The sequence below is a fragment of the Coprinopsis cinerea genome (genome assembly GCF_000182895.1).
Source record: "Coprinopsis cinerea okayama7#130 chromosome 5 map unlocalized cont3.5, whole genome shotgun sequence".
NCBI lineage: Eukaryota > Fungi > Basidiomycota > Agaricomycetes > Agaricales > Psathyrellaceae > Coprinopsis > Coprinopsis cinerea.
In genome coordinates, this window is record NW_003307540.1 from 1,713,895 (window position 1) to 1,739,356 (window position 25,462).

Here is a 25,462-nt window from a genome sequence, read left to right on the forward strand (position 1 = left end):
CAAGAACCACTCCCATGTTGACCTCGCTTTCCTCGTCACACTCATCTTCGGAACCCTTTCTCCGATATAAAACTCGATAGTACATTCAGAACAGAGCGAAGATGCCACCAGAGATGGTGTACGACGATGGTACGTGGCCGCCAAACACACCTCGCAGACTACATTTTACTCAGTTCTCATTCTCATACTACTCAGGTGAAAACCCTTTTATTGACGATGCTAGGTCTGAAGTATGCATTTAAAGGGCACTGCTCTCGCATCATTAACTGATTCTCCGCGCAGATATCATCGGATTATGGAATCGCAATGGAGGACGATATCACCTCGTTAATTGCAACACTTCCGCGTTAGTGAAGCTGCAAATCGAGGATCCTGCCTACGACACTTACCTATTAACAGCTGAAGATGAAGACAATCCGCCAGTATCCTCTGGGTCCCGCCAGGAAGTACCGTCGACACCGACCCCAATTTCCATCGGCAAGAGGCGAGCTCTCGACTTCGATGACTCCCCGCGTCCCCTCAAGCTCAATCGCGCTTCTGCCCTCAAGCCTGACCTCCAAGACGATGAGCCAGGGATGAAGAACTTGTCCCCGCACGATATGGTATGCTCGTTCAATCAGACAATTGCTAAGACTTACTTTCAATAGACATGCCCATGGTCGATGCAAGGCCTGTTTAGCAAGCTACCATTCGGGGTCCAGTGGGAATTTAGTCGACTAGTATCTTTAATGAAGAACCTTGATTTCCACGAGATAAACGGCAATCACTTTGCTGCGTTTCAAGGGGCAGAAACAAACGTAGACGCGATGCAACGGTTCTTCTCAGTCTTTCGGCAGCTCTTACAAAGCAAGGTGTGTTTGCGCCATTTGCACGATATTGAGAGCGAAATGTGACCTTTCTTGCTGTGCAAAGGGCCAGGAAACTTTCGACGATGGCGAGTATATTCCAAGAGTCGATAAATACCATACTCATGGATGAACAGAGGAGATCATGGCCAAGATCTATGAGAAGGAGCACAAAGCTCGGGTTAGTACTGATTCCAGTTGACCAGGCTCTTGACTAATGTGTGATGATACAGAGCCCCTGGAAAGAACTCGACGCTGAGGCAGTTGCTCTTAAGAACGACAAACCCTACGCCTTGATGGGTTTCGACCGTGACGGCACCCGAAACTCCTGGCACGGGGGCAAGGTCATTTTCCGCGCTTCATTGCACGAATATCAAGGACATTGCCGACTGAAGCTCGATCGACCTGAGCTTGGCCCGTCAACCAATGTCACGCGTCGATTTGGGAGCCACAGCATTTTACGCGTGAAGCTTCCCAAAACGCCAAGTTCTAACGCCCTGGCTTTTGTCAGACGTCCGCTACTGGTCTGCGGTGGCGTGTACAGGGCGTTCTACGCTAAAGAATCTACGGTGTTTTATTTCAGGACGAACGAGGCCCTCTGCAGGAGCGGAATTCACCCTTCGAAAACGATGCCAGGACTGTCCTTTCTGGACTTCATGCGGTGGGCCAACCCACCGGAAACAAACGGACATCAGGTATGTACCTCTCTTGGAGGTTTGCTGGCTATTGACACTCGCTGTCAAGGGAATGTGCAAGTGGGCATCACGCTTCGCTTTGATTTTGTCGAGCACAGAACCTGGCTATCTTCTGGAAAGAGAAAATGTGTGTTTTGAAGATGATATCAGTGAGTTTCTAAAATCGTAGCTTTTTTAAATAAATAAATAAAATAAACTAACCTAATTCCCCAAGTCCACCCCGACACTAAATCCAATATGACGGACGGAGCTGGGAGCATCGGTCGTCACATCATGTCGCAGCTCGTCCGATACTTCGATTGGGATGAACGCCCGAGCGCGATCCAAGTTCGGGTATTCGGAAGTAAAGTAAGCGATAGTTCTACCCCTTTGACTAGACTCTAACGCTCTCCAGGGCGTCTTGGTTGACGACAAGGTTGACCGGGAAGACATGAAGAAGATATACCTCACTCCTTCTCAGAGAAAGGTCATTTACCCCGAATCCGACATGGATCCGGCTCATCTAGTCATCGACATAGTGAGGAACTCACGCATCAAGACCTCGAAGAAACTAGCCGTAGAAGTCATCATTAATCTCGCAGAGAACGGGGTGCCCCCTCGCGTATTCACTGACCTGTTGCACGACATGTTACTGGAGCAGGTAGATGCCGCACTGACGTGGAACGGCCCAGATGCCATGATACGCCTTGCAGCGTTTGTGGAGAAGATTGGAGGGCTTAGATCTGCTCGGCTTGCTCGAGAAAACCCGGGGAGGGCTCGAGTGAATGGATACTCTGAAGCTGACGTCGATGACAACGAAATGTTTGAAGACGACGATAATATGAGCGAATCAAGTGTCCTGACTCATCAATCGACTGCTTGGTGGCCCGACCCTGTCAGCGGATCACCTTCGTCGCTCGAGGAGACTGTTCTTGCCCTCTTGCAGTCGGGGTTCCACCCCGGGTTTTGCCCTGTTCTGGCCGAGAAACTGAAGGCGGTTATCAGGACTCGCGTTTCTCGCCTAACGCACAGCTATCGTATCGAGGTCCCAATGTCATGCATGGCCATGATTGTTCCAGGTGGGTGTATTGCAGCCCGTTCTCGGAACCTAGCAGCCTGAGTGACGTTGGATTTCTAGACAAGAGGGGGATCTTGAAGGAAGGGGAGATTTTCTTCCGCTCCTCGCACCGTGACCTCCTTGACCGAGATGGAGAGAAAACTGATATAATTACCGGGGACGTCCTCATTACACGATACCCTTGCAAACTTCCGACAGATATCCAAAAGGCAAGCGTTACCGCCTTGCTTCTTCCTCCTTCGAGACTAACCACCCTCGGTCTAGTGTAAAGCTGTGGATCACCCAGGCCTCCATGACCTAGTTGGGGTTATCATCCTGTCGACTAAGGGCACGCGGCGTGCGGCAGACTTTATAGGAGGAGGGGACTATGACGGAGACAAGGCCATGATCATATGGCACCCTCCAATGGTGGAAGCCTTCACACCGAAAAACCAATGCTTCGCCGATCCCCCTGAACCTGGCTTCAAGGAGAAGTATTTTGATTCCGGGCACAATGTTCCAGTCGCAGAGTTCTACCGATGTATTCAGCCTCTTTCCACTGCGGAACAAATCTACAAAATTCAAGACTATTCCCTGGCCGCCTTGCAAGACACTGCATCCGTAGGCAGGTACTCAAACTTCCATGAAAATGCGATCCAGATGCTTGGATATGACCACCCCGAAACAATCCGACTCGCCCACATGTAAGTTTTTGTCTTGAAGGTGGTGACAGTCGTTTACGGGATATACCTTTAGGTTCTGCATGGTGCTTGATGGGTCCAAAACGGGGCTCAGAGTCAAAAAGTCCGTTGAAGAAGCTGATCGAGCCCGTTTCAACTACGAGGCACGGCCCTGGAAGGCGCACATGACGGAGAATGACCGGAAATCGCAGAACAAGCTCAAAGATTACAATCCCGTCCCCTTACCCATTCGTCCTACTGCCTTCATTATGGACCATCTTCTTGATCAAGCGGTGCAAGCTAAGAGAAATTTCACGGTGAAGATCAATGGCTTCTTTTCCAGTAACACGCAAAAAGGGGCATGTCGCAGTGGCTGCGGTACTCAATGCATCAGGGACCAAGATCTGTGCAGGCCCTACGAAGAAATTGTCGCGAAAAGTGAAAAGCAATACGGTGAAGGGTACAAAGCCGACCTCGAAAAAATAAGAAGCCACGTTGAACGGATATTCGTCAAGCACGGGGAAATCATGAAGGCTAGCCTTCCGAAGAAAGCAACGATCCCATCAACCCCCTCTGCTGGTGCCAGTTTCACTGGTCTGCCGATCGAAACGCGCCAAAACCACCTACGGGCGTTGGCACGGGAATATGCCCAATCCCCCGACCCCAGCGAGATGCATATGTCGTCGGACTCGGTGAGGCTCGTCAAGGCTTCGTATGCGTACATCTACGATCACCAGAAGGACATGGATGAAGGCTGGTCCCGTTTTCCATGGAATATCGCCTTTCGGGACCTCTGTTTGATAAAGGCTTTAACGCACGGAAATTTTGTTCCCATTACTGATGATTTTCAAAATACCATGGTCATCAAGTTACCGAAACACCCTGTATAATCTATCTAGCCTGTACATTTCAGTGACGTCGTTTTTAGCTTGCTGTATATCATCTTGGAACCGTTCCATAACGAAGGATGGCATAGGATGGACCAGAGTCCGAGCCAAGGCCTGTAGCCGTGAGCTGTAGTGGTTCGTTATCTCGACGTCTGAGGTTTGAAATCGCATATCATGATAACGATCCGGGGCGTTGAGGACTTGCTGACCCGGAACGGGGAATATTAGCGGTGAAGGAGAAGGTACAGAGAGCCAATTTCCTCCGAGTTGTCGAGATATCAGCCTTCTCCGCAGCACTCCCTTTCCCTGGGTCTGATTGTTTAGACTCTCTCGAACGCCGATCGAATAGAAGGCGAGAGAATGGTTCTCAAGAGCAACCACAATTGTATACTTTCCCCAGAGCCGCGTTAATGGAGTAAAGAACCGCCAGGGCTTGAGTTTGTTTGATATGTCAAAGAGATAAGAGGTTGTCGGTGAGAGTGAAAGCAAAGTGACAGTGAGATTCCGCAGCAGCCGTAAAGCTCTGATTTCGCTCGATACGAGTCGATACGAGTCGATACAAGGTCACAGGTGAGGTGATATAGCGTGGCGTCGAGCGACGATAGCAGAGTGGCTCCTTGTGGCTGATTTTACCCCAGTGTGTAACGTAAACCGCCCAAGAGCATGGTGGGGATCCGATTCAATCCGTTGACTAGACAGTTGATCAGGTTCGGTGTCGCCAAAACGGAACATTCTGCAGTCTAGGCACGCTATTTGTGTCGTCGAGAACGAGATAAGAATAAAAGCAATTCCAGAAGTATCAGAGAGATAAGGGAGAAGGATTCTCTTAGCGGTGATTTATTTATGTCTGTCACGAGATCCAAGGCCAGAAGAATGACATTGATAGTGGATATTTCAACGGAGAAACACCCGACCCGGGCGAGAGGGGTCGAGGCGGTTGGGGTCGACCTTGGGACACTGCTTTATGGGCGGCACAGTGAAGGGTGGAGCAATATTTTTGTAAAGTCACCGTTTCGCCAGTACACTGGGTCGTCGCCGCTCCTTGGCTGCTGTGCAGTGTGATCTGCTGTGAACGTTCTGTGAAAGCTTGGAAATCGCGGATAGTCTTTCCGCCGGCATCCGTCTTCCTGTTTGGCATAGTGTCTTAATATAGAGTTTTGTTCTCACGGTAATGGAGGTGAGGGCTTTACAGCGAGCACGCAGCATTGAACAGTGCCAACAACTATGATCAACTACATTCTGCTCGTATCGCGGCAAGGTGTGCTACTCAACGGCCACAAGGCCCCCTGAGAAGGGGAAACTAACAAATCGGTAGGCAAGGTCCGACTGGCAAAGTGGTTCACGACGCTGCCGCCCAAATCCAAGGCGAAGATCGTGAAGGATGTTACACAGCTGGTGCTCGCGCGGAGAACGAGGATGTGCAACTTCTTGGAATACAAAGGTGTGGAGTTCCATCGGGGTTGCAGGGAGGTCCGGACCTGAACGAATGGAATGAAACAGATACCAAAGTGGTGTACAGACGGTATGCATCGCTGTTCTTCGTGACGGGAATCAGCTCTGGGGACAACGAATTGGTGACGCTGGAGATAATCCACCGATATGTGGAGGTGTTGGATCGATATTTTGGCAATGTCAGTCGATTCTTAGTCTCTTGTAGTGCCAGGTCAATGACGTTCGTTCCATCTAGGTCTGTGAACTTGATCTGTGAGTGGTTGTAGCGACTGTTTCAGCAGCAAAAGTCTCTCGGATCCTTGGCTCACGCGAGTTTAGTATCTTCAACTTCCAAAAGGCATATGCGGCAAGTGATACATTGTACTGAGATTGGACAAAGGCAGGAAGACTGACTGTGTATTGGTAGATCCTCGATGAGCTAATTATTGCTGGAGAGCTGCAAGAATCGTCGAAGAAATCTGTGCTCCGTGTGGTGCGTTGAATGACTGTGGATCTGTGTGGTGGGGTGCTGATTGGGGGCTGTGGCAGGTGACGCAATCGGACAGCGTTGAAGAACAGGAGAATGCAGAGGACACGATTGCACGACTTGGGTCACGGATTGGTTAGCGGTTCCCTTTTTCTCTGGGGAGACAAAGAGAATAAACAGTTTTTCTTTTGGAAAGGCCCGGCAATGTAGCTGGTTGTAGCTGAGGCGGGGTCAAGGGCAATATTGATCGGGGAAACAAGACTAGTTTTTAGATGAAAGTATGTAGAAGAAAACCGGAGCCATTCGGCCGAGCGGGGCAGTGTTTCTTGGCATCGAGTTCGGGTATGGTTGTAGACGGATGGGACGAGGCGGGTTGTGAAGGGAGCTTGGTCTAATTTGATATTGTGGGGGCAGGGCGCAGCAATGATAAGATTAACTCGAAGGGAGGAGGACATTTACATCTTATCGGCCAATCACAAGCGTGGATTTTCGCGGGAACCCTAACCCCGAGACGGGAGCAGCAAACACGAGTCAACACTTTTTAGCGGGGCCTATATTAGGCTGGGTCGAGGTTTTTCCTGTCCCCAAAAACCCTCGTCCATTTCAGATTTTCCTCCTCTCTTTACTTGATTTCTGAGAACTAATGGCCTACCAATACCGCAACGATCTCCTCGCCCCCTTCCTCGCCCTTCCCCAAGGCGACAAGGTCCAGGCTGAATGTACGCTCGTCCCCAACAGCTTCGACGATGATTTTTCTCACACCCATTTTAGATGTCTGGGTTGATGGTGACGGTGGCCTTCGTTCAAAGACCACGGTAATTTTGTTCAGAGCCCCCGACGAACAACTCACCCTAACATAGTCGCCAGACTGTCAGCAAGAAGGTGACCGACATTGGTCAGCTTCGAATTTGGGACTTTGACGGCTCCTCCACCAACCAAGCCCCGGGCAACGATTCCGACGTCTACCTCCGTCCCGCCGCCATCTTCAAGGATCCTTTCCGTGGCGGTGACAACATCCTCGTCCTCGCAGAAACTTACAACAACGATGGAACTCCCAACAGGACAAACTTCCGTCACCATGCCGCCAAGGTGATGGAGCAGGCAAAGGACGAGGAGCCCTGGTTCGGTCTTGAGCAAGAGTACACTCTCTTCGACGTCGACGGCACCCCCTTCGGCTGGCCCAAGGGTGGTTTCCCCGGCCCTCAAGGTCCCTATTACTGTGGTGCTGGTACGCTCTTGTCTTTTGTCAGCCCCAACAAACGGTCCCTAACAAGCTCCACTAGGTACTGGCAAGGTCTTCGCTCGTGACCTCATCGAGGCCCACTACCGTGCTTGCCTCTACGCCGGTATCAACATCTCTGGTATCAACGCTGAGGTCATGCCCTCCCAATGGGAGTTCCAAGTCGGCCCTTGCGAAGGTATCTCCATGGGCGACCACCTCTGGATGGCCCGATACCTCCTCGTCCGTATCGCCGAACAATGGGGTGTCAAGGTTTCCTTCCATCCCAAACCCCTCCAGGGTGACTGGAACGGTGCCGGCTGCCACACCAACTTCAGCACCAAGTCTATGCGAGAAGAGGGCGGCATCAAGGCTATCGAAGCCGCCATCGAACGATTAGGCAAGCGCCACGACGAGCACATCGCCGTCTACGGTGACGACAATGACATGCGTCTGACCGGCCGCCACGAAACCGGCCACATTGGCGTCTTCAGCTCTGGTGTTGCCAACCGTGGTGCATCCATTCGTATTCCTCGACATGTCGCTGCTCAGGGACACGGTTACCTCGAGGACCGCCGACCAGCTTCCAACATCGGTATGTTATTTCCCTTTTCGTCCACGAAAATCTTTCCCTGACAGTGCCGTTTTAGATCCTTACCGGGTTACTTCGATTATCGTTGAGACTGTCTGCCTCAACAACTAAACCCTTCGCGCATCATTTCATTTCATTCGTAGACATCTATCTTCGCATTGCCATTTATGAGATTGTTTGACCCTACCACCCGTAATATGGATCATTCGTAAGGACTCTGGGGATATCGAGAGAGGGAGGAGGAAAGTAGTTTTATAATATATATGTAATACCACAACCGCGCATTGTATGAATACCCACAACCCAGGGTTTTTGCTTGTCCCCCACGATTTCTCCTCGCGTGTGATTTCAAGGGCCTCTTGCCGCTTCTTTCACGTTTATCATGTCTTCGGAATATGCTCTGCATTTCTCACCCATTTCGACCGAAGAAGCTGGATCGTTCAAACTGCTGGAACTGTCTCAGGAGCTAGCCGCCCTCGTAGAGACCGCGATCAAGAATTCAGATCCCTTGAGGTGTGAGGTCTTTGTCTTGTCACCCGAGACCGTGCTGGCAACTCGTTTTCAGCTTGAACATCAAAGGGAACTCGAACGAGGATGCCGTCTTGTGCACACGAGACAAAACATACACCATTCGCTCTGTCGATCTGTCCAACACGCTCTTAATTGTTACACCACCCGAGGATGCGGCTCATTCACTGGAACTCGCCGGTAGGGACGACACAGTCGTGATACGCGACCAGATCAATGAAATTCTAGAACTCGCTCCTGCTGTCCCCAAAATCCAAAAGCTGATCTCCCGAATACGATCCAGGGAGTACGGAGAGGATCAGGAAGACGAGGATGAAACAGATGACTTGGACAATGAGGTTCGCTTAACCTTTGACGCGTTCCATCGAACATAACCGCCAACTGAACCCTTTTTTTGTCCTCCTCAAAGGCCCGATTTACGTACGAACAGGCTCAAGAAGAGATCCAAGCCAGCGACGTGGAACTCGATTCATGCCTTAAGCAACGGAGAATTCTCGTCATAAACCGTAAGCACACCCCTTCCATCTTTTTGAACTCATGTTTTTGTCCCATGAAATCCAAACGTGGCGCTAACGCGGGACGTGCAATTGCAGGCGAACTGCGTCCCATTGCGCCAGCGTATCTTCAGAACATCCTTGAGCTCATTTTAAACCTCTTGGTATCCTTGTCCCAGCCCCACTCCAACGCGTCGGTGGAGGCTTTAACTTCATCTCTCTCCGATGACCACGAGATATCCCGAGTTGTATCCACCCAAGTCCTTGCTTGGTTCGGCGAAATCCACGCCGGAAAGTGGAAGATGGATGTGGATGAAGTCATTAAAGAGTTGGGGCTTGGTATATTGAGGAACCACAAGGACGATCCAATCGCGAAACGCGCCTTCCTATCACAATGGAAAGAGGTTGTTGGCGATACTTTCGCTGATCGAGTTACATTGAAGCTTATTGCTGTGGGTACCTTTCCCTTTAGAAACCCCTCAGGGGCTCTGAAGGCCTTAGTCCGATTCATATCATGGAATGTTATACTGAAACCTTTCCGGCCACAGGGCAACTACTTGGAACACAAGTCATCCCTCTCCGGCGCGGAGTCTCTGCAGTACTTCCCTTCTTTAGCCTTGCCTCCTGACCCAGCAGCCCGTTTTGCGGACCTATTTTTGACCCGCGCTAAATGGAAGGGAGACGAAATCAGTGCATTCCTAAACGATATTGCTGTTAACACAAAGGAACGAGACAAGCTATTGCTCAAGTATTGTCGTGCTATTACTGAGGAAGGAACGGTATACTACACGGCCAGGGCCCAATACAGTGGATGAGAAATAGTGTACAAACATATACGAAGCAGTACGCCCTCGAGTAGTCTAAAGTATCCAATGATGTGGGACCAGTTCAGGCGCTAAGTCCTGCCAGCTGATTTCTTGGCCGCCTTCTTTGGCCTCGCGTGACTAGATGCTCCAATGGTTTCCTCATCCTCGTCCTCGTCTATCCTCCGCTTCTTGTTGCCAGTAGATGGCTTCTTCTTCGACGAACCTGCAAGTCCTGGTAGCTCCTTTTCTGGATTCTTCGATAGTTGATCAACGTATTTCCACAGGGTTTTGCAGACCTTTGAATTCATCCGGACGTCGATATAGTCTTTGCGGATAGTGCTGACCATCTGGTGTACAGCTTTCGCCATTGATGCCCGTGACTCATTCACGAGCTGGAAAAGCAGAACGCCTGAGAAAAGGAGAAATGAGTCTCGTTGCTAGTACGCTTAAAAAGGGAAAGGAACGGTACCAATGAAGACAAACTCGACTGGAGCGAACCTCTTGGCTTTCTGGAGAGAAGCGAGGTCCTTATTGTACCTGGAATCGGACGCGATCGCCAATAGGTCGTCTAGCACACCATTGATCTCCCTCTTGAATTGTTTGGTGGGTGCATCCTCTGCAGTCAGCCAGTTTTCGAGGGTAACTGCGGAAGGGAAACGCTCTTCGTTGCCTCGGATGCCCTCGCAACAGTATACCATTGAAGCCAAGTTTTGGAAGTCCCGACCGCGCGTCGTATCAAACGTGATAGCCTCTTGAAGGCCTCCTTCAATTTCAATGTATTGCTGTACAAGCAAGCCAATCCACCTATGGGTCGTGGCGCCTGTAAGTAGGAGCTTCAAAGTAGTAATGGCGGACACGTACTCCGCACGAGGTGATGATATTGCCTTGAGTTTCTCTATAGAAGTGAACGTTAGTGCGACGATCGAAGAACTCGAGGGTTTCACCAACCTCCAGCTTGTAGAGCCACTCCCAGTTGCACCCTCTGGAATATCTGCCGCTCGTTAGTGGAAGTAAGATCTTGGTATTGCACTTATGATTTCCAAAGCTATGATTTAGAGGATGGCTGTCTTTGGGGTGAGCGGATCGCGACACTTACCACATATTAGGGACCTGTTGTCAAACGATTCCTTGAACGGTAAAGGGATTTGCAAACGGCCCCTCGAGTTTGGAATGTCAGGTGTTGTGTAATACCATGATTTGCCCGTCTTGGGGTCCTTGTCTATAGGACGGGGTTTAAATGCGATTAAACCACGGGGAAAGAGTAAACCTTACGAGGAATCTGGGCGAAAGCTCTGGTCAGTACCAGTGACACGAAGAATTGTGAAGTAACTCACTGAACCATCCATAAACCTCATGATGGACGTTAGACGCTGAGAACAAACGACGGTTCAGACATTTTTAAACCCCAGTAACTCAGTGATAACTGACCTGCTTCCCGTCAACACAGACCCAGATGTTTCCCTCGAGCTCTTCGGAGTACTTCACAGCAAACACCAATGGAGGTATGTAGAAGTTTCGGAATATTGAATCAATCAGCTTGGTCTGCTTTGCTGCGGGCCAAACAGGTTCTGTGTGGCATGAAAGGCTCAACGGTGTCGGGAGAGGCAAGAGGTCGTTGGCGTGTCATACCTCGTTGGTACGGCGGGCACAGATCAATCATTCCTTCGTGTATCATTCCTATCGAGCAGTCAGAAGACAAGCGCATGTATAGGATTTTCCAACGTACGATACAGCTCCTGCATTTTGCAATTATCCGCGGTAGGTGGAAGTACAGCTCCTCGAATCTTGAATTCAAATGGATTGTCATCGTCTGACTCATCCTCCAGCTGATCCTGCTCCTCCTCTTCTGCGTCGTCTTCGGTCTCGTAGCTTGTGGACCTCTCCCTTTCTTGTTGTAAAGTCGTGAATTTGGCCATAGAGAACACGGGTGATGATGGCGGTTGTTGATCAAGTTGTAATTAGACTCCGGCTTGGCGAAAGGCTGGATCAAAACTCTTCTCCGCGTACCATCACTGCGACTTGGAACATGGCCTCGGTGGAATCTGAAAATAGGAAAATACCATTGGCACAGTACCTGAAGCACCTCACAAATGGAACTTTATCCATGTCAAAGGCTATGGGACTTGCTGGCAAAATGTTTGTTGACCTCCGCGTCGGTTTTGGCAGGGGGACACATGCTCACCGGTCTGACACAGCTACAAGTCCCACTCGACACCTGCTCAAATCCGCGACCTGAACGACTTTACGCTGCAGGATTGCGGGATTACCGACTCCTCCGACAGGAAGCAGGTGTTGGCAGCATTCAGGAAAGCAGGCTTCACTCCCATACCCGTCAAACCTAAACGCGGTACTGCGTCGAAGCGGGCTAGAGATTCAGATGGCGCAGAAGACTCTAGTCCATCCACGACATCGCCATCCAAGTCTGCGGGAAAGTCATTTTCCTCCGGCTCCCCTGCTGTTGATGCTATTGTAAGTGACCAGTCGGCCGTCGATCTTCTCATGCTACCTTCATCCAAGATTACGCCACCGAAACGAAAAAGAACGAAAATTGTCAAGAATGAGTTTCTTCCGGACGGGCCGCAAGAGGAAGGTTCTACCCTTGGAAGTCTTGAGTTCAATGAAGTCTCGGACGAAGCGGTCAGCATTCGCTATTCACATTGATACCAGAACGCATTTCTTACCACAAACGTCTAGGTCCTTTCTTCCAAGTTTGTTGTCATAAATCGAGCACCGGTGATGACTGCTTGGGCCATGGTAGTCGCAGAGACTATGAACTTTAAGAGAGAAGAAGCCTTGAGTATCGGTAGGCGGGCTTCGAGCTAATGTCGCGGGGTGCGGAGTTGACCCAGATGCCTTTCTCCCCGTCTCAGCATCGGTCTATACAGAAATGAACGCTATATCCAGAGGAGTGAGCATCGGCCTTTACAAGTCTGGGAAGGATCGTGGTATGGAAGTCTCTCGGTCTGGTAGCCAACCCTTCGTTGAACTCATGGGTAGAAGGTCTGTCCGTCTGTTCCATTCGGTTCCGACCTCTGCTAATCTCCTCTGAATGACAGGATGTAGGTATCATTATACCATGCCCCGAACAACCTCGCTCACAGAATTCTCGAATAGACCACTTTATCAGACGCAGGAAGGCCAATGGCGGGCCCTCTCTAATAATTCGCCCGTTCCGCCTATGACCGCATTTGGCTACATTTGCCGCTCTTTTCGCCAGACTACCCCCTTTGTGATAGGAGCGATGAAGCTGTTGGCAAGCAGCTACTCATCGAAATCGTTGAATCGGTGTGGATACTCCCTTTATTGCGATTTCCGGCCAGATGCAGAGCAGTGGGGGAAGCGTTCTCAACTCTCCTGCTCAAAGATACTCTCTCTGCGAAACGAGGCTACCGTCGAATCTTCAACACCTACAGCACCGGAAGTCGTTCACGCGACTGCAGCATCCATCGACGAAACTCAGCTTGCGCGGGAACAGTCTTCGCGCCCACTAACCTTGGAAGAGTTCGAAGCTGCCTTGGACGAAGACCACACTTTTGACCACGTCGACCTGGACTACTCACGCTCGGGCCCTCGGTCACAAGTATGACAATACAAAGGAAGAAATTCATTACTCTGGAGGTGGCCATGATATTACTAGTACAATTTGACTGTACAGAACGTCCAAGAGATTGTGAATGTAAGTGAAAAGAAATACTTCGATGATTGCGTCAACAACTGCATTGATCAAACACTTTTACAATTTGGGGTCGTCCTTGCCGTGGTACTTGCGTCCGGGGCCGTTCAACCACCATACACCACCATTGAGGTAGGTGGCATAGCCCAACCAAGCACAGTATGGGAGAAGGAAATAGGTTGCCTTCCCATCGGTAGGCCTATCCAGTACTTTCTGTTGTGACTGTAAGCCATGGTCGAACCACGCCATGCCAGTAAGTAGTAACCTACCGTCATATACCATGTGGTTGCTGTTAAGAGGACACTGTCGACTAGTGCCAATCCGGTCTGAAGGGTTGGGCTTCAGCCTTGGTCCGTTGAGGAATGAAACAGGGACCTACGTTGTGGGTTCCGAAGAACAAAGGACTCCAGACGAAGTTCAATCCAAGCTGGACATAGTAAAGAGCGATACCGAGGGAAAGATCGTCACTGCAGTCCCGTTAGCTGCTTGTACAGCTAATCTATCTAGGCTGAAGCTTACCGAGTGGGTATCAAGGCAGACTTGTCCAAGGCCTTCACGGCTACATGCGATGCGTATCCCATGGCTAGTGGTCATCAGCAACGACGTGAAGCCATCCCCTTCGAATCACTCACCGCAATACAGCAATGTCCAGACAAATGGGAAGATTTCCCTTGGAGGACTTGCGGGTGGTGCATTGAGGGCCTTTGGATGGTTAGTTTCAATGTTTCTCCAACTGCGCCGGACTGGGAACGTACGTGGTACCAGTGAGTATTAGCGACCTTGGAAGCAGGGGGTGACCCGGACAAAAAACCAATGGCCAGAGGTAGGCCAACGGCGGTCACTGGGTTCCTGGGAATCGCCAAAAGGATATTTGGGATATGGATAGACATTTCGAAGAAGACAAGGACCAACGAGCCCTCGTCGTTTGCATTAATATTGGTTCCAAGTGCAATGACATCATTAGTGACCCTACTTAAACCGTACGTCATGGCCACCGCATGCACGCGGGTTTTGGATATCGAAAAAAAATAACAGCTAGGCCCTGCCAGGAATCGAACCTGGGTTTCAAGAAGTCGATGATCAGAATCTTGAGTGATAACCGCTACACTACAGAGCCGATGGCTCACATTGGAAGTGATTTTATCCGAGGCGGCTGCAGCGAACCAAGTCGGCCGAGTCATGTACAATTATTCCGAATTGGAAGCTGATCACCCCTAATTCCAAAATTTGCACCTTTAACCTTGTTCCCGATGTCGTTCTCGTTCCTCCCTCTGATAACCCAAGGGGACGAGCAGCTTTTCAAAGCGCTCAACCGCATTGGCCCTGTTATCTTATCAGCCCAATCCTCAGTTCCTCTGCCATCAACTGCAGATCACCCATACATACTCTTCGAATCATCGACTGATCCAGTTGATCTCGACCAACTCATAAAATGGCTCGACGAGGGCGTTGAAAAACTCATCTTGCCCCTTTCCTGGACAAAGGAAGTTATTGGCACAATCCCGCGTGAACGACTCGTTCTTCTCCTCGACGTCGCCAATGTCAGCGCCGTGTCCGACAAAGTCCGGAGTGCAGTTTCCGGGGTTCTCTTGAAGACACCTTCCCTCGACCTCGACTTTGTCACATCGGTTTCCAAGTTCTTTGCGGGATCAGCCATCTACGTCCTATCGACTTCGACAGATCTTCCAAGCCCTTCAAACGTACGCCAGTTGAAGGGCATCGGTGCTACACCCGTCCTCCCGGAATCCCAGCTTACTCTTGAAGCCACTTCCGCCGCCAACCTGAACATCGCGGATGCGTATGTGGCGCCTATCACTTCCGACAGGAAGGATGGCCTCTTTCCGACGATCGTCTCGACCGAAACCGGCCACTCCCTCGGTCTGGTTTATTCCTCCGTCGAGTCAGTCAAGGAGAGCATTGTGACAGGCAAGGGGGTTTACCAATCCCGCAAACACGGCCTCTGGAGAAAGGGAGAGACATCCGGAGCAACCCAAGAGGTCGTTAGCATTCGGCTCGACTGTGATTCAGACAGCTTGGAATTCCGTGTCGTCCAGCATGGTGCAGGCTTTTGCCACCTGAACAGGCAATCTTGCTTCGGAGAAGCTAGCGGGTTGCCTGCTCTGGAGAACATCTTGCGCTCGCGATTGGAATCGGCACCCGAAGGTTCCTATACCCGCCGTCTCTTCAATGACGCAGAGCTTCTGCGTTCCAAGATCATGGAAGAAGCTGACGAGCTATGCCGCGCTGAAACGAAGGAAGAGATCCAGTTCGAGGCGGCTGATCTCATCTACTTCGCCCTCACCAAGTGCACGGCTGCTGGAGTATCCATTGCCGACATCGAAAGATCACTCGATCGCAAAGCCAAACGCGTCACTCGCAGAGCAGGGAATGCCAAACCCCAATGGTCAAAGAAGGAGGCTGAATCTGCACCAGCCCCCGCCAAAGCAACCCCAGTTTCGACAGAAACGATCCGCATGAACACTTACGACCTCGCTACTGCTTCCTCAGAGCAGCGGGCACAGCTCCTCCGTCGCCCTGTCCTCAACTCTAACGAGATGATCGACAAGGTTAAACCAATTGTCGAGGAAGTTCGCAAGCGTGGAGACAAAGCCCTCCTGGAATTCACTGCCAAATTCGACCGTGCTCAGCTCTCCTCCACAGTCATCTTCCCTCCCTTCGCTCCGGAAAGCATGCAGCTCGAGGACTTTATCCGCGACGCCATCGATGTCGCCTACTCCAATATCAAAAAATTCCACGAAGCACAAAACAGCGATGCGATTCTTCGGGTTGAGACAATGCCCGGCGTCGTTTGTTCCCGATTCGCTCGACCAATTGCCCGTGTTGGTCTTTACATTCCTGGAGGCACCGCCATCCTCCCTTCGACTGCCCTCATGCTTGGTATCCCAGCTCAAGTCGCTGGATGCAAGGAGATCGTGTTCGCTACCCCTCCTCGTTCGGATGGGAGCATTTCGCCCGAGGTCATGTACGTTGCGCACCTCGTTGGAGCGACGGCCATCTTAAAGGCTGGCGGTGCCCAAGCCGTCTCTGCTTTGGCATATGGAACAGAGACCGTCCCCAAGGTCGACAAGATCTTTGGTCCGGGGAACCAATGGGTCACTGCCGCCAAGATGTTGGTGCAGAACGATACCGATGCTCTCGTTTCGATTGATATGCCTGCAGGGCCATCGGAAGTCTTGGTGAGTTTAGATCTCGAATTCCTTCGGAGCCGCGCTGACGGCCCTCCCAGGTTATTGCCGACCACACTGCCAACCCTGCTTTCGTTGCTGCAGACCTGTTGTCGCAAGCCGAGCACGGTGTCGATTCCCAGGTCGTCCTAGTGGCCGTCAATCTCACCGAAGAGCACCTCGCAGAGATCGAGGCGGAAGTCAATAAGCAAGCACTTGCGCTGGAACGGGTGGACATTGTTCGTCAGTCAATCCCCAAGAGCAACATCGTCAAGGTTGCAACCGTCGACGAGGGTATCGCGTTCTCCAACGATTATGCACCCGAGCACTTGATCCTTCACCTCCAAGATGCCAGCGACAGAGTCGCTCAAATCGACAACGCGGGAAGCATCTTCGTTGGCGCCTTTACACCCGAGAGGTGAGTGCCTAATTACCCAATCCATGAGCCGACAGCTGACGATTGTATGCAGTTGCGGTGACTATGCTTCTGGCACCAACCATACGCTGCCGACAAACGGCTATGCTCGACAGTTCAGTGGTGTCAACACCCTCTCCTTCCAGAAGCACATAACGTCACAAGAAATCACTGCAGACGGTCTTGGAGGGTTGGGTCCAGTGGTTGCAACCTTGGCGGACTGCGAAGGCCTTCAAGCTCACGCCAACGCGGTGCGCATTCGCCTTCAATCCATAGGAAACCGAGAAGGTGCATTGTAATAACCAATGAACTGGTATAATATGAATACGATACAGTGTCTAAGGGAGCGTCGTGAGTAGGTGCAAGTCTATAGGAGAGTCGTGAATATATCCGATAAGAAATCAGTTCGTGCGGTAGAGAGCACGTTTTGCGACCTTCACGACCAAGGGCGTATCGGGGAAGGAAAGAGCTTCCAAGTTGGCGGCGTACTGTGAATGGTGTTAGACTCGATCTTCGAGAAGACGATAAAGTTTTAGGCTTACCGGTGTGGGAACGTCAGCACCAGTAACTCGCTCCACGGGAGCGTCAAGATAATCGAAGGCCTCGCTCTCGACAATCTGTGCGCAGATCTCGCTGCCGACACCGAATTGAGGGAAGCCACCCTCGACGATGACGAGCCTGTTCGTCTTCTTAACCGACTTGATGATGGCGTCGATATCGAGAGGACGAATACTTCGGAGGTTGATGACCTCAGCCTTGATACCCTCCTTGGCGAGAACCTCAGCAGCCTCCATACTGTGTGTGACAGACCTCGAGTGAGCGACAATGGTGACATCGCTACCCTCCCTCTCAACCTTGGCCTTGCCAATGGGGAGCAAGAATTCTGTGGACAGGGCCTCCTGGGACACGGGGAAGGAGACACCGTACATCATTTCGTTCTCGAGGAAGACGACTGGGTTAGGATCCCGGATGGCGGACTGTGATGTATCATTTAAGACTTGACTCGGGGGAGCGGAATATGAAATGGGTCATTTACCTTGAGCAGACCCTTGCAGTCTTCGGCACTCCATGGGCTGACGACCTTCAATCCAGGGATAGAACCATACCAAGCGGCATAGTCCTGGGAATGCTGGGCAGCTACACCGAGAGCAGCACCGTTGGGGCCTCGGAATACGACGGGACAGGGAACGTTGCCGCCAGACATGTAATAGGTCTTGCCTGCCGAGTTGACAATCTGATCAATGGCCTGCATTGCGAAGTTGAAAGTCATGAACTCGCAACTGTTTTAGGGATTTCAGGGTTAGTGAAGGGTGATGAGTTGGCGTCGGGGAACACGTACATGGGTCGAAGACCCTGCAAGGCAGCACCGACAGCGATGCCAGCGAAACCCATCTCAGTAATGGGTGTGTCGACGACGCGCCTCTCGCCAAACTTGTCCATGAGGCCCTTGGTGACCTTTTGAAATCATGGGTGTTGAGTTGTCGAGATTTAAGATGGACATTCGGGGAAGAATACCTTATAGGCACCATTATAGCGAGCGACCTCCTCGCCAAGGATGAAGACGTTTTCGTCCCGGGTCATCTCTTCCTCCATGGCAAGGTTGAGCGCCTCTCGGACGGTCATCTGGAGAGCCGTGTCACATGCGGATGCAAAAAAGTTATGACGCGACGGCCTACCGTGTGTTGTTCTGCTCCCGTTGCATACCGACGGAGAGCTAGAGCTGGCAGACGTTGAGGGAGTCTTGGTGCGCGGTTGAGGGTGGGGGCGACGCGAGAGAGGAGACGACGGGAGAGCATGGTGGAGGGACAAGGTCAACGACGACACTGGCTGAGCAATATTTTTGAGGTCAATTCACTGCGCCCGTTTCTTGGGGGCTTTTTCAAACTCAGCCCACACACACACAACCCTGGTCCGCAATCGGAGTCCGGTCTTGTCCATCGCCAATCATCATCAATTCAATGCACAAGCCCGTCGTAGTCGTTACCGGAGCCTCAAAGTCCTCATAACCTCTCAAACCCTTCAACACAGTATTGACTTTTCCAAAGAGGAATAGGTCTCGCCGTCACAAGGCATCTAATCAATGAGTTCAATGCCGTCGTCGTCGCCATCTCCCGGTCACGCAGTCCAGAGTTGGCCGAAATAGAACTCGCAACCGAAAGCGTAGATTTCATCGAATGCGACATGTTAGTATAAGCGCCACATTTGGTCTTCCCCAGCTGATCGTCTACAGTGTAGACGAGAAGAAACTCACCGATGCCATCAATCACGCTGCCCACCGCCATCGTCGACTTGACGGCCTCATCCTCAATGCAGGAACCATCGACCCTATGACTCGGATCGGTGACGATGCTACGCCTTTGGACCATTGGAAATGCCACTTTGACATCAACTTTTTCTCCTTAATCACCGCAACAAGGAGTGCCCTCCCTTCTTTGAGGAAGAATCCAGACGGTGGTCGAATCGTCTTCGTCAGTTCAGGGGCCGCGGTCAAGGGAACCGCTGGATGGGGTCCCTACAATGCGAGCAAAGCAGCAATGAACTCTCTGTGCCGGTTAGCTCGGTCTTGTCTTGTGTGTATCGGCCATGCGCTTACCTTGGGTAAAAATAGGACCTTGGCGGAAGAAGAGTCCGACGTCATCTCGGTTGCATTGCGACCAGGGATGGTAGACACCAATGTTCGTACGAGCCAACAGTCCGATTGTCCCCCCTACCTTGCTCATCAAAACTTACAGATGCAGGCAAAGCTTAGACTAATTGGGACAAACGCCATGTCCCCCGAGGACTACGAAAAGTTTATCAAAGTCCACGCCGAAGGAAAGTTGGTTAAGCCAGAGGATTGCGGATATGTTATCGCAGCTCTCGCCCTCCAAGCACCTAAGGAACTCAGTGGCAAGTTTGTAAGCTGGGACTCGGATGAATGTGCGCCGTTTAGGAAGCCTGCCAATGCCAATGCCAACGGCAGTTGAAGATCAGTCATTTTGGACGGCCTTTTGACGGTGTAGATTAAACAGCAAACAGCAATATAATTTCCTAAAGTGCGCAACGAACAAGACCGAGCTTGTATCGTCATTGACTCAAAATTTCGAACGAGTTTCGGGAACCCCAAGAATATAAAGGTATCTTCTACGCGCTCAAGACTCATTCCTCGATCTCGCCACCCCCCAAGATGCTGTGCGTCGACGTTCATCACCACTACTTCTCTTCTGACCTCAAAGACCACAAGAAAAGAACCAATGATAAGATAGGGTGGAAGACGCCTGAAGGGAACTTGGGTTGGTCTCCAGAACTCAGTCTCAAACTCATGGATGCCTCGGGCGTGGACATCAGCATTCTTTCTTTTCCAGCAATCGCTGCGGGTGAGGTCAGCCCCAAAAACAGGTCACTCGCAAGGGAGAGAAACAGGTTCGCTGCTCAGATATGCGCAAAACATCCTTCAAGATTCGGGTTCTTCGCTACTCTTCCTTTCCTTGACGATGTTCAAGGTGTGTGTCGACGGGCTTGGTATAATACCATTTCTAATGCACCACCAGGCTGCCTAGCAGAGATTTCCTACGCCTTGGACGAACTCAGAGCAGATGGCATAGCATTGCCGTCGCATTGCGGGGAAGGTCCGTCGGCTAGTACGAGTTCAGGTTCCTTTGGGGTGACATGGATTGGCACTGAGTACATTTACTAGGATACATCGGGGATGACAGATTTGATAGAATCTGGCAAGAACTGAACCGTCGGCGTACCGTCGTATTCCTTCATGGAACCCAAACCGAGTCTTCTACGCCCTTTCCACACCCTTGGCTCGGTATACCCATAACGGAGGTATGCACTCTCTCCTTGTACACGCCCCATTCACCGTTGCCCTCCTACTAGGTATGCAATGAAACATTCAAAGCCGCGTCCCATCTCGTCGTAACAGGTCGAAAACGGCGCTACAGTGACACCAAAATCATCCTCTCACACATGGGCGGATCGCTGCCCTCCCTCGCTGCACGCGTCGCGGTTTTATCAAATTACATGGGCTGTCCCTTGACTCCCGAAGAGATCCTTGAAGACTTCAGAAGCTTTTATTTCGACACTGCGTTGAGCTCGTACGGACCAAACCTCCAAGCTATGGAAGCATTCGCCCTGCCGGATCGCCTGCTTTTCGGGACGGACTTGCCTGGTAAGTTAAAGTCGGTATGGTCAATTGTCTACTAGTATCTAACAGGATTTGTCGTCTACTGTAGCTGTCGATGTTTCTTCTGCACAGTGGTTCACTGGGAAATTGAAAGAGCATTGTGTCCACGATCCGGCCAAACTTCGACGAATCATGTCCGAGAATGCCCTCAAGCTCTTCCCAAACAAAGCACTCGGAATGCAGGTGGAAATCAATTAGTTCTAGGGATCTTTAGCTCCCGATTTGTCTCTAATAGTGATAAATAATTCGTCGCCCGCCGCTCGAGCTATGTCGTTATAACAGTGTAGTCTCTTAAAAAGGTCCATCATAATGACCATCTATTTCAGCTTCCCTCGTTCAACCAACGTAAGATCTCTGTATGCCCTGGGCTCCCTGTCATGAGCGCTTCACCATGTTTCGCGTCGGGATCAAACCAAAGGTTTTTGCGCACGCCGTGCGAGCGGAGGTACCGACGGACGCGCTATAACGTCGGATTATTAGTATCACCTTTTTCGCGTGAACTGAGGAGGAAAGGCCAACCTCCGAGTGGACGATTTCATCCCTGCCACCGAGAAGGAAGAGAGTCTTGGATGGGTCACGAGCATTTGGAATTTCTTCATACCAGAGTGAGTTGGACACCCAGTCGAAATGTCGTTGGAGCAGGTTGGCCACGCCAAGTTCAGTGCCCACGAAATATTTCATGAGGAGTTGCATTCCCTAGTCCAAGGTCTGAGGAAGCAGGGTGCAGAAGGGGGTGAGGACTTACCGTTTTCGGCGTGCGATAAATAAAGTTGTAACACACATCTATGACAAGCAATGAGTCGCAAGCGAGAGTGATTATCCATGTAACTCACCTCCTTCCCATGAACAGAATGTCACTGGGTCGACAAAACAGGAGCGGGTTACTAGATGAGGATGTTCCTTAAGCATCCATGCATGGGTATAAGAGCCGCTACGAGGGAGCATAAGAGAGGGTCTTCATCTGGGGAAAGTTGGGAGTGCGCACTTGGAATGACTGAGCATGGTGATGCCTCTCTTGTGCTCCATCAAGGTTTTAGCAATCTTCCTCTCCTCTTCATCATTGAAATCATCGTCCTCGTATTCAACGTGGGTCCATCCGAGATCCTTCAGGAGAGCAGCGAGTTTATGAGACATCTGATGTCTGCTCATAGGAGTGAGGAACCGGGGATGAAAGATATCCTGGCTGATGTGGGGTTGTAGGATGATGAGGATTGGCCTATCCGAGATGGATTCAAGCATGTGGGAGATGAGAAGGTGATATTGCATGAGGCCCATCCCTAGTCCGTGAATGAAAACAAGGGGGCGGGGTGAAGAAAGGTAGTTCCATCCTTGTGGGATGCGGAGGAGGTACCTTGTGGAATGTGAGCAAAGGGGATCGGAGGAATGGAGAAGCGACTTGCTCTAATTGGTCGTGACATCCATAACGTGCGTCAAATTTGGTTTCATAGTACTTTTGCAGAGTCCAGTTTATGGACTTGATGAGAGCATAGAAGACGAAAGGCCTGCCCCAAATTTGGACGGGGTCGATGGTGAGGCGCATAGGCGTGACGCTGATCCCCGGGCCATCCTCGACTTTACACCCCATACGCTTCTCAAGCAGGTCCAGCGCATGGTCTAGTTTTTCCCTCTGGGATTCGTCCAAAGAGTCGTACTGGCCCATCTCGGCGTTGTAGAGTGACCAGTAAAGCCATTTCCGGATGTCGTTGAGTTTAACGTCTGACCAGGGAACCTTTTGGAACCATGTTCTAAGGCAGTCGCGGAAATCGACCGCTCTGGGGTCGTCGAAGTCTAGCTGAATGATGTCTTCTTCTGGGCTGCCTGGTCGCTCGACAAACAAGGATTCGTGATCGCCTCCGTCCTCAGGGAGGCCGGCAAGTCCAGTTTGCAACAAACGGGTGAGTGCGGCTTGGATCTCGTGGTAGGGTGCGGGCGCATTGGGTGCTACAGTGGAGATGTAACGCGCTAGCTGCCAATGGTAGACGCTAAAGAAAACCTGGGACGGAGTTAGTGTCTCGGGGAGCGGCGAGAAAAAAAGAAAAAAGAAACACCTCGCACAGGGCAAACGCAAAGGATGTCAGACCTAGATATCCGTAGGCCCATATCCTCCCAGTGTATAGCGAGTAGACGACAAAAGTCCAGGAAAGCGGGATAACGGACCAGAATGGCAAGACGATTGTGAAGAGAGCCGAGTAGAAACAGGGGGACGGAGAGGGTGGAAGGACAACCGCCATAGCCGCCTGGTTGGGCAGGAAGTGCGGATAGCCCTGTGGTCGCCAGAGGGCGGTGGGCGAGTGAAACTGACGCGAAACAGAGGCAGAAACCAAGTGACAGCAGAGATGTATGCTACTTTTGGAATTGATGGGATCAAGCCAAGCCCATAGCGTCATTGACATTATGTTCCGCACCTCGGCTGCTATCGGCACGTGATGGTGATATCAGAGCCACGCGCGGTGGGCAGTTTGAGTTGTTTCTTATCCACCGTAAGCCTCAGTCCGACCCTTCCGACCAACTCCCATCTACATTTGACTCTCTTTTTTTCTTCCAAAATGCTCCGCTCAGCACTCGCTTCCACAGTCAGACCGGCCTTTGCCCGTCCAGTCAGTCTCCCTTTCTCTTCTCCTCCCCGTTCTTATCTCACTTTTTTCCGAAAAAAAGCAACGTTTTTATGCCACCGCAATCTCCAGTGCAGGCGACAAGGTCCGTTTTATTTTACTCGCATAGATCACCCTGGTCCTCATTTCATGTCTAGCCCACCAAGTATGGCGGCTCTTACACAGTAGGTCACTCTCAAATCCTCTCCCAGGCCGGCACCGACTTTGCCCGTGACAGGTTACTCTTATTCCCGGAGACGGTGTCGGTGCAGAAATTACAGACTCGGTCAAGGAGATCTTCGAATATGTCAACGCTCCTATTGAGTGGGAGCAATATGACGTCTCTGGAATGTCCTCTGCAGGCGAAGCACTCTTCAAGCAGGCAATGGAGAGTTTGAAGCGAAACAAGGTCGGACTGAAGGGTGAGCCATTTATTCCACTTCCACGACGAATCGCGGTTCACAAAGCTCCCTTGACTTCATCCAGGCATTCTTTTCACCCCCATATCTCAGTCCGGACATATCTCATGGAACGTGGCCATGCGTCAGCAATTGGACATCTACGCATCCGTCGTCCTCTGCAAGTCCCTCCCCGGAGTCCCCACTAGACACAACAACGTCGACTTTGCTATCATTCGAGAGAACACCGAGGGAGAGTACTCCGGTCTCGAGCACCAGAGCTACCCTGGTGTCGTCGAGAGCTTGAAGGTATCCACCCGTGCAAAGACTGAGCGAATTGTCCGATTCGCATTCGACTTCGCCCTCAAGAACGGTCGCAAGGTAATTCAAAAAAAATCGTCATCAAAAGAACCACATGCTCATTTTGGAACCCAGAAAGTTACTTGCGTCCACAAGGCTAACATCATGAAGCTTGGCGATGGCCTTTTCCTCAACACCTTCCGACGGGTCGCGGAGGAATACAAGTCCTCTGGAATTGAATACAATGACATGATTGTCGACAACACGTTAGTTTGCATACATATTCGAAAGGGACTTCGCCACTAAGGTTCGAAATAGTGCCATGCAGCTCGTTGCCCGCCCCCAACAGTTCGACGTCATGGTCATGCCCAACCTGTACGGCGCTATCGTCTCCAACATTGGCGCTGCTCTCGTCGGAGGACCCGGAATTGTCCCAGGATGCAACGTTGGACGTGTAAGTTTTGGTCAGACGCGTCCCATATGAAATCCGAATGACACTTCCCACCCTCAGGAATACGCTCTTTTCGAACCTGGATGCCGCCATGTCGCCAGCGACATCATGGGAACCAACACCGCCAACCCTACCGCCATGATTCTTAGCGCCACCATGATGTTGAGACACCTTGGGTTCGTATTCCTGCGCAATGTTCTTTAGCAACTCCGCGCTAACCTTGGGCCATAGCCTCAACGAAATCGCCAACAACATCGCTTCAGCCACCTTCGGTGTCATCAACGAGGGCAAGGTCCAGACAGTCGACATGGGCGGTAAGTCTACCTGCCTCTTGTTTCATTTTCGACGGGTATTCAATTCTCCGCAACAGGCTCTGCGACTACCTCCGAACTCACCGCTGCTATCATCAAAAAGCTATAAACATGCTTGCTTATAGCGGGTGATTTTCTGTCCATTTAGCTTGGTTATAGCGATTGTTCTGGTGACGACGCTGGCTGCTAGATTTAGAGATAGACAGGTTTGAATATTACGCCTTTTCACGCAAACAACAATGGTATTGGTCTCGTCGCCACAATGGG

General features: G+C 51.1%; 13 protein-coding genes and 1 non-coding gene across 14 annotated transcripts; 9 read left to right on the forward strand and 5 right to left on the reverse strand.

Annotated features, from left to right (window-relative positions):
- Positions 1-101: 101 nt before the first annotated feature.
- On the forward strand, positions 102-4,146 carry CC1G_00360 (hypothetical protein; the record flags this gene model as incomplete). The annotated part of the gene is made up of 12 exons (XM_001837172.2): positions 102-129; positions 196-230; positions 283-346; positions 400-602; positions 985-1,026; positions 1,079-1,540; positions 1,590-1,689; positions 1,755-1,888; positions 1,935-2,598; positions 2,658-2,812; positions 2,862-3,280; positions 3,333-4,146. 12 exons carry the CDS (start codon positions 102-104, stop codon positions 4,144-4,146), a joined length of 3,120 nt encoding a protein of 1,039 aa, XP_001837224.2.
- Positions 4,147-5,367: 1,221 nt separating this feature from the next.
- Positions 5,368-6,479, forward strand: CC1G_00361 (hypothetical protein; the record flags this gene model as incomplete). Its single annotated transcript, XM_001837173.2, has 8 exons — positions 5,368-5,401; positions 5,459-5,584; positions 5,644-5,774; positions 5,831-5,847; positions 5,914-5,941; positions 6,002-6,067; positions 6,124-6,196; positions 6,258-6,479. 8 exons carry the CDS (start codon positions 5,368-5,370, stop codon positions 6,269-6,271), a joined length of 489 nt encoding a protein of 162 aa, XP_001837225.2. The 3' UTR covers positions 6,272-6,479.
- Positions 6,480-6,657: 178 nt separating this feature from the next.
- Positions 6,658-9,123, forward strand: CC1G_00362 (glutamine synthetase). The gene is made up of 8 exons (XM_002911166.1): positions 6,658-6,780; positions 6,833-6,876; positions 6,929-7,289; positions 7,345-7,875; positions 7,931-8,385; positions 8,438-8,738; positions 8,810-8,906; positions 8,994-9,123. Exons 1-5 carry the CDS (start codon positions 6,705-6,707, stop codon positions 7,981-7,983), a joined length of 1,065 nt encoding a protein of 354 aa, XP_002911212.1. The 5' UTR covers positions 6,658-6,704; the 3' UTR covers positions 7,984-8,385; positions 8,438-8,738; positions 8,810-8,906; positions 8,994-9,123.
- CC1G_00363 (hypothetical protein) lies at positions 8,255-9,774 on the forward strand (the record flags this gene model as incomplete). The annotated part of the gene is made up of 5 exons (XM_002911167.1): positions 8,255-8,385; positions 8,438-8,738; positions 8,810-8,906; positions 8,994-9,346; positions 9,443-9,774. The coding sequence occupies 5 exons, from the start codon at positions 8,255-8,257 to the stop codon at positions 9,707-9,709; spliced, it is 1,149 nt and encodes a 382-aa protein (XP_002911213.1). The 3' UTR covers positions 9,710-9,774.
- A 15-nt stretch (positions 9,775-9,789) lies between these two features.
- On the reverse strand, positions 9,790-11,644 carry CC1G_00364 (hypothetical protein; the record flags this gene model as incomplete). The annotated part of the gene is made up of 10 exons (XM_001837176.2): positions 11,427-11,644; positions 11,330-11,377; positions 11,129-11,268; positions 11,035-11,070; positions 10,973-10,979; positions 10,797-10,919; positions 10,649-10,729; positions 10,562-10,595; positions 10,170-10,504; positions 9,790-10,109 (listed from the first exon to the last, which is right to left on the reverse strand). Exons 1-10 carry the CDS (start codon positions 11,614-11,616, stop codon positions 9,790-9,792), a joined length of 1,314 nt encoding a protein of 437 aa, XP_001837228.2. The 5' UTR covers positions 11,617-11,644.
- Positions 11,645-11,804: 160 nt separating this feature from the next.
- On the forward strand, positions 11,805-13,286 carry CC1G_00365 (hypothetical protein; the record flags this gene model as incomplete). The annotated part of the gene is made up of 5 exons (XM_001837177.2): positions 11,805-11,836; positions 11,896-12,337; positions 12,395-12,503; positions 12,571-12,700; positions 12,764-13,286. The coding sequence occupies 5 exons, from the start codon at positions 11,805-11,807 to the stop codon at positions 13,284-13,286; spliced, it is 1,236 nt and encodes a 411-aa protein (XP_001837229.2).
- CC1G_00366 (hypothetical protein) lies at positions 13,284-14,263 on the reverse strand (the record flags this gene model as incomplete). The annotated part of the gene is made up of 6 exons (XM_001837178.2): positions 13,284-13,586; positions 13,643-13,699; positions 13,753-13,840; positions 13,893-13,956; positions 14,006-14,075; positions 14,129-14,263. 6 exons carry the CDS (start codon positions 14,261-14,263, stop codon positions 13,434-13,436), a joined length of 567 nt encoding a protein of 188 aa, XP_001837230.1. The 3' UTR covers positions 13,284-13,433.
- A 147-nt stretch (positions 14,264-14,410) lies between these two features.
- Positions 14,411-14,490, reverse strand: CC1G_20114. The gene has a single exon. It is a non-coding gene; the product is annotated as a tRNA-Gln (tRNA).
- A 133-nt stretch (positions 14,491-14,623) lies between these two features.
- Positions 14,624-17,313, forward strand: CC1G_00367 (HIS4; the record flags this gene model as incomplete). The annotated part of the gene is made up of 3 exons (XM_001837179.2): positions 14,624-16,570; positions 16,621-16,976; positions 17,029-17,313. The coding sequence occupies 3 exons, from the start codon at positions 14,624-14,626 to the stop codon at positions 17,270-17,272; spliced, it is 2,547 nt and encodes an 848-aa protein (XP_001837231.1). The 3' UTR covers positions 17,273-17,313.
- Positions 17,314-17,374: 61 nt separating this feature from the next.
- CC1G_00368 (pyruvate dehydrogenase e1 component beta subunit) lies at positions 17,375-18,769 on the reverse strand (the record flags this gene model as incomplete). The annotated part of the gene is made up of 6 exons (XM_001837180.1): positions 17,375-17,461; positions 17,516-17,950; positions 18,010-18,253; positions 18,313-18,428; positions 18,489-18,596; positions 18,650-18,769. The coding sequence occupies 6 exons, from the start codon at positions 18,767-18,769 to the stop codon at positions 17,375-17,377; spliced, it is 1,110 nt and encodes a 369-aa protein (XP_001837232.1).
- A 162-nt stretch (positions 18,770-18,931) lies between these two features.
- CC1G_00369 (short-chain dehydrogenase) lies at positions 18,932-19,939 on the forward strand (the record flags this gene model as incomplete). The annotated part of the gene is made up of 5 exons (XM_001837181.2): positions 18,932-18,969; positions 19,019-19,156; positions 19,204-19,524; positions 19,582-19,648; positions 19,706-19,939. The coding sequence occupies 5 exons, from the start codon at positions 18,932-18,934 to the stop codon at positions 19,937-19,939; spliced, it is 798 nt and encodes a 265-aa protein (XP_001837233.2).
- Positions 19,940-20,139: 200 nt separating this feature from the next.
- CC1G_00370 (amidohydrolase 2) lies at positions 20,140-21,342 on the forward strand (the record flags this gene model as incomplete). Its single annotated transcript, XM_001837182.1, has 5 exons — positions 20,140-20,455; positions 20,504-20,581; positions 20,650-20,786; positions 20,838-21,129; positions 21,194-21,342. The coding sequence occupies 5 exons, from the start codon at positions 20,140-20,142 to the stop codon at positions 21,340-21,342; spliced, it is 972 nt and encodes a 323-aa protein (XP_001837234.1).
- Positions 21,321-23,375, reverse strand: CC1G_00371 (hypothetical protein; the record flags this gene model as incomplete). Its single annotated transcript, XM_001837183.2, has 7 exons — positions 21,321-21,604; positions 21,664-21,840; positions 21,890-21,927; positions 21,978-22,075; positions 22,130-22,495; positions 22,596-23,137; positions 23,193-23,375. The coding sequence occupies 7 exons, from the start codon at positions 23,373-23,375 to the stop codon at positions 21,467-21,469; spliced, it is 1,542 nt and encodes a 513-aa protein (XP_001837235.2). The 3' UTR covers positions 21,321-21,466.
- A 253-nt stretch (positions 23,376-23,628) lies between these two features.
- On the forward strand, positions 23,629-25,429 carry CC1G_00372 (isocitrate dehydrogenase). The gene is made up of 10 exons (XM_001837184.2): positions 23,629-23,741; positions 23,800-23,841; positions 23,894-23,920; positions 23,974-24,157; positions 24,222-24,514; positions 24,569-24,699; positions 24,752-24,887; positions 24,945-25,060; positions 25,116-25,198; positions 25,255-25,429. Exons 1-10 carry the CDS (start codon positions 23,691-23,693, stop codon positions 25,302-25,304), a joined length of 1,113 nt encoding a protein of 370 aa, XP_001837236.2. The 5' UTR covers positions 23,629-23,690; the 3' UTR covers positions 25,305-25,429.
- Positions 25,430-25,462: the final 33 nt, after the last annotated feature.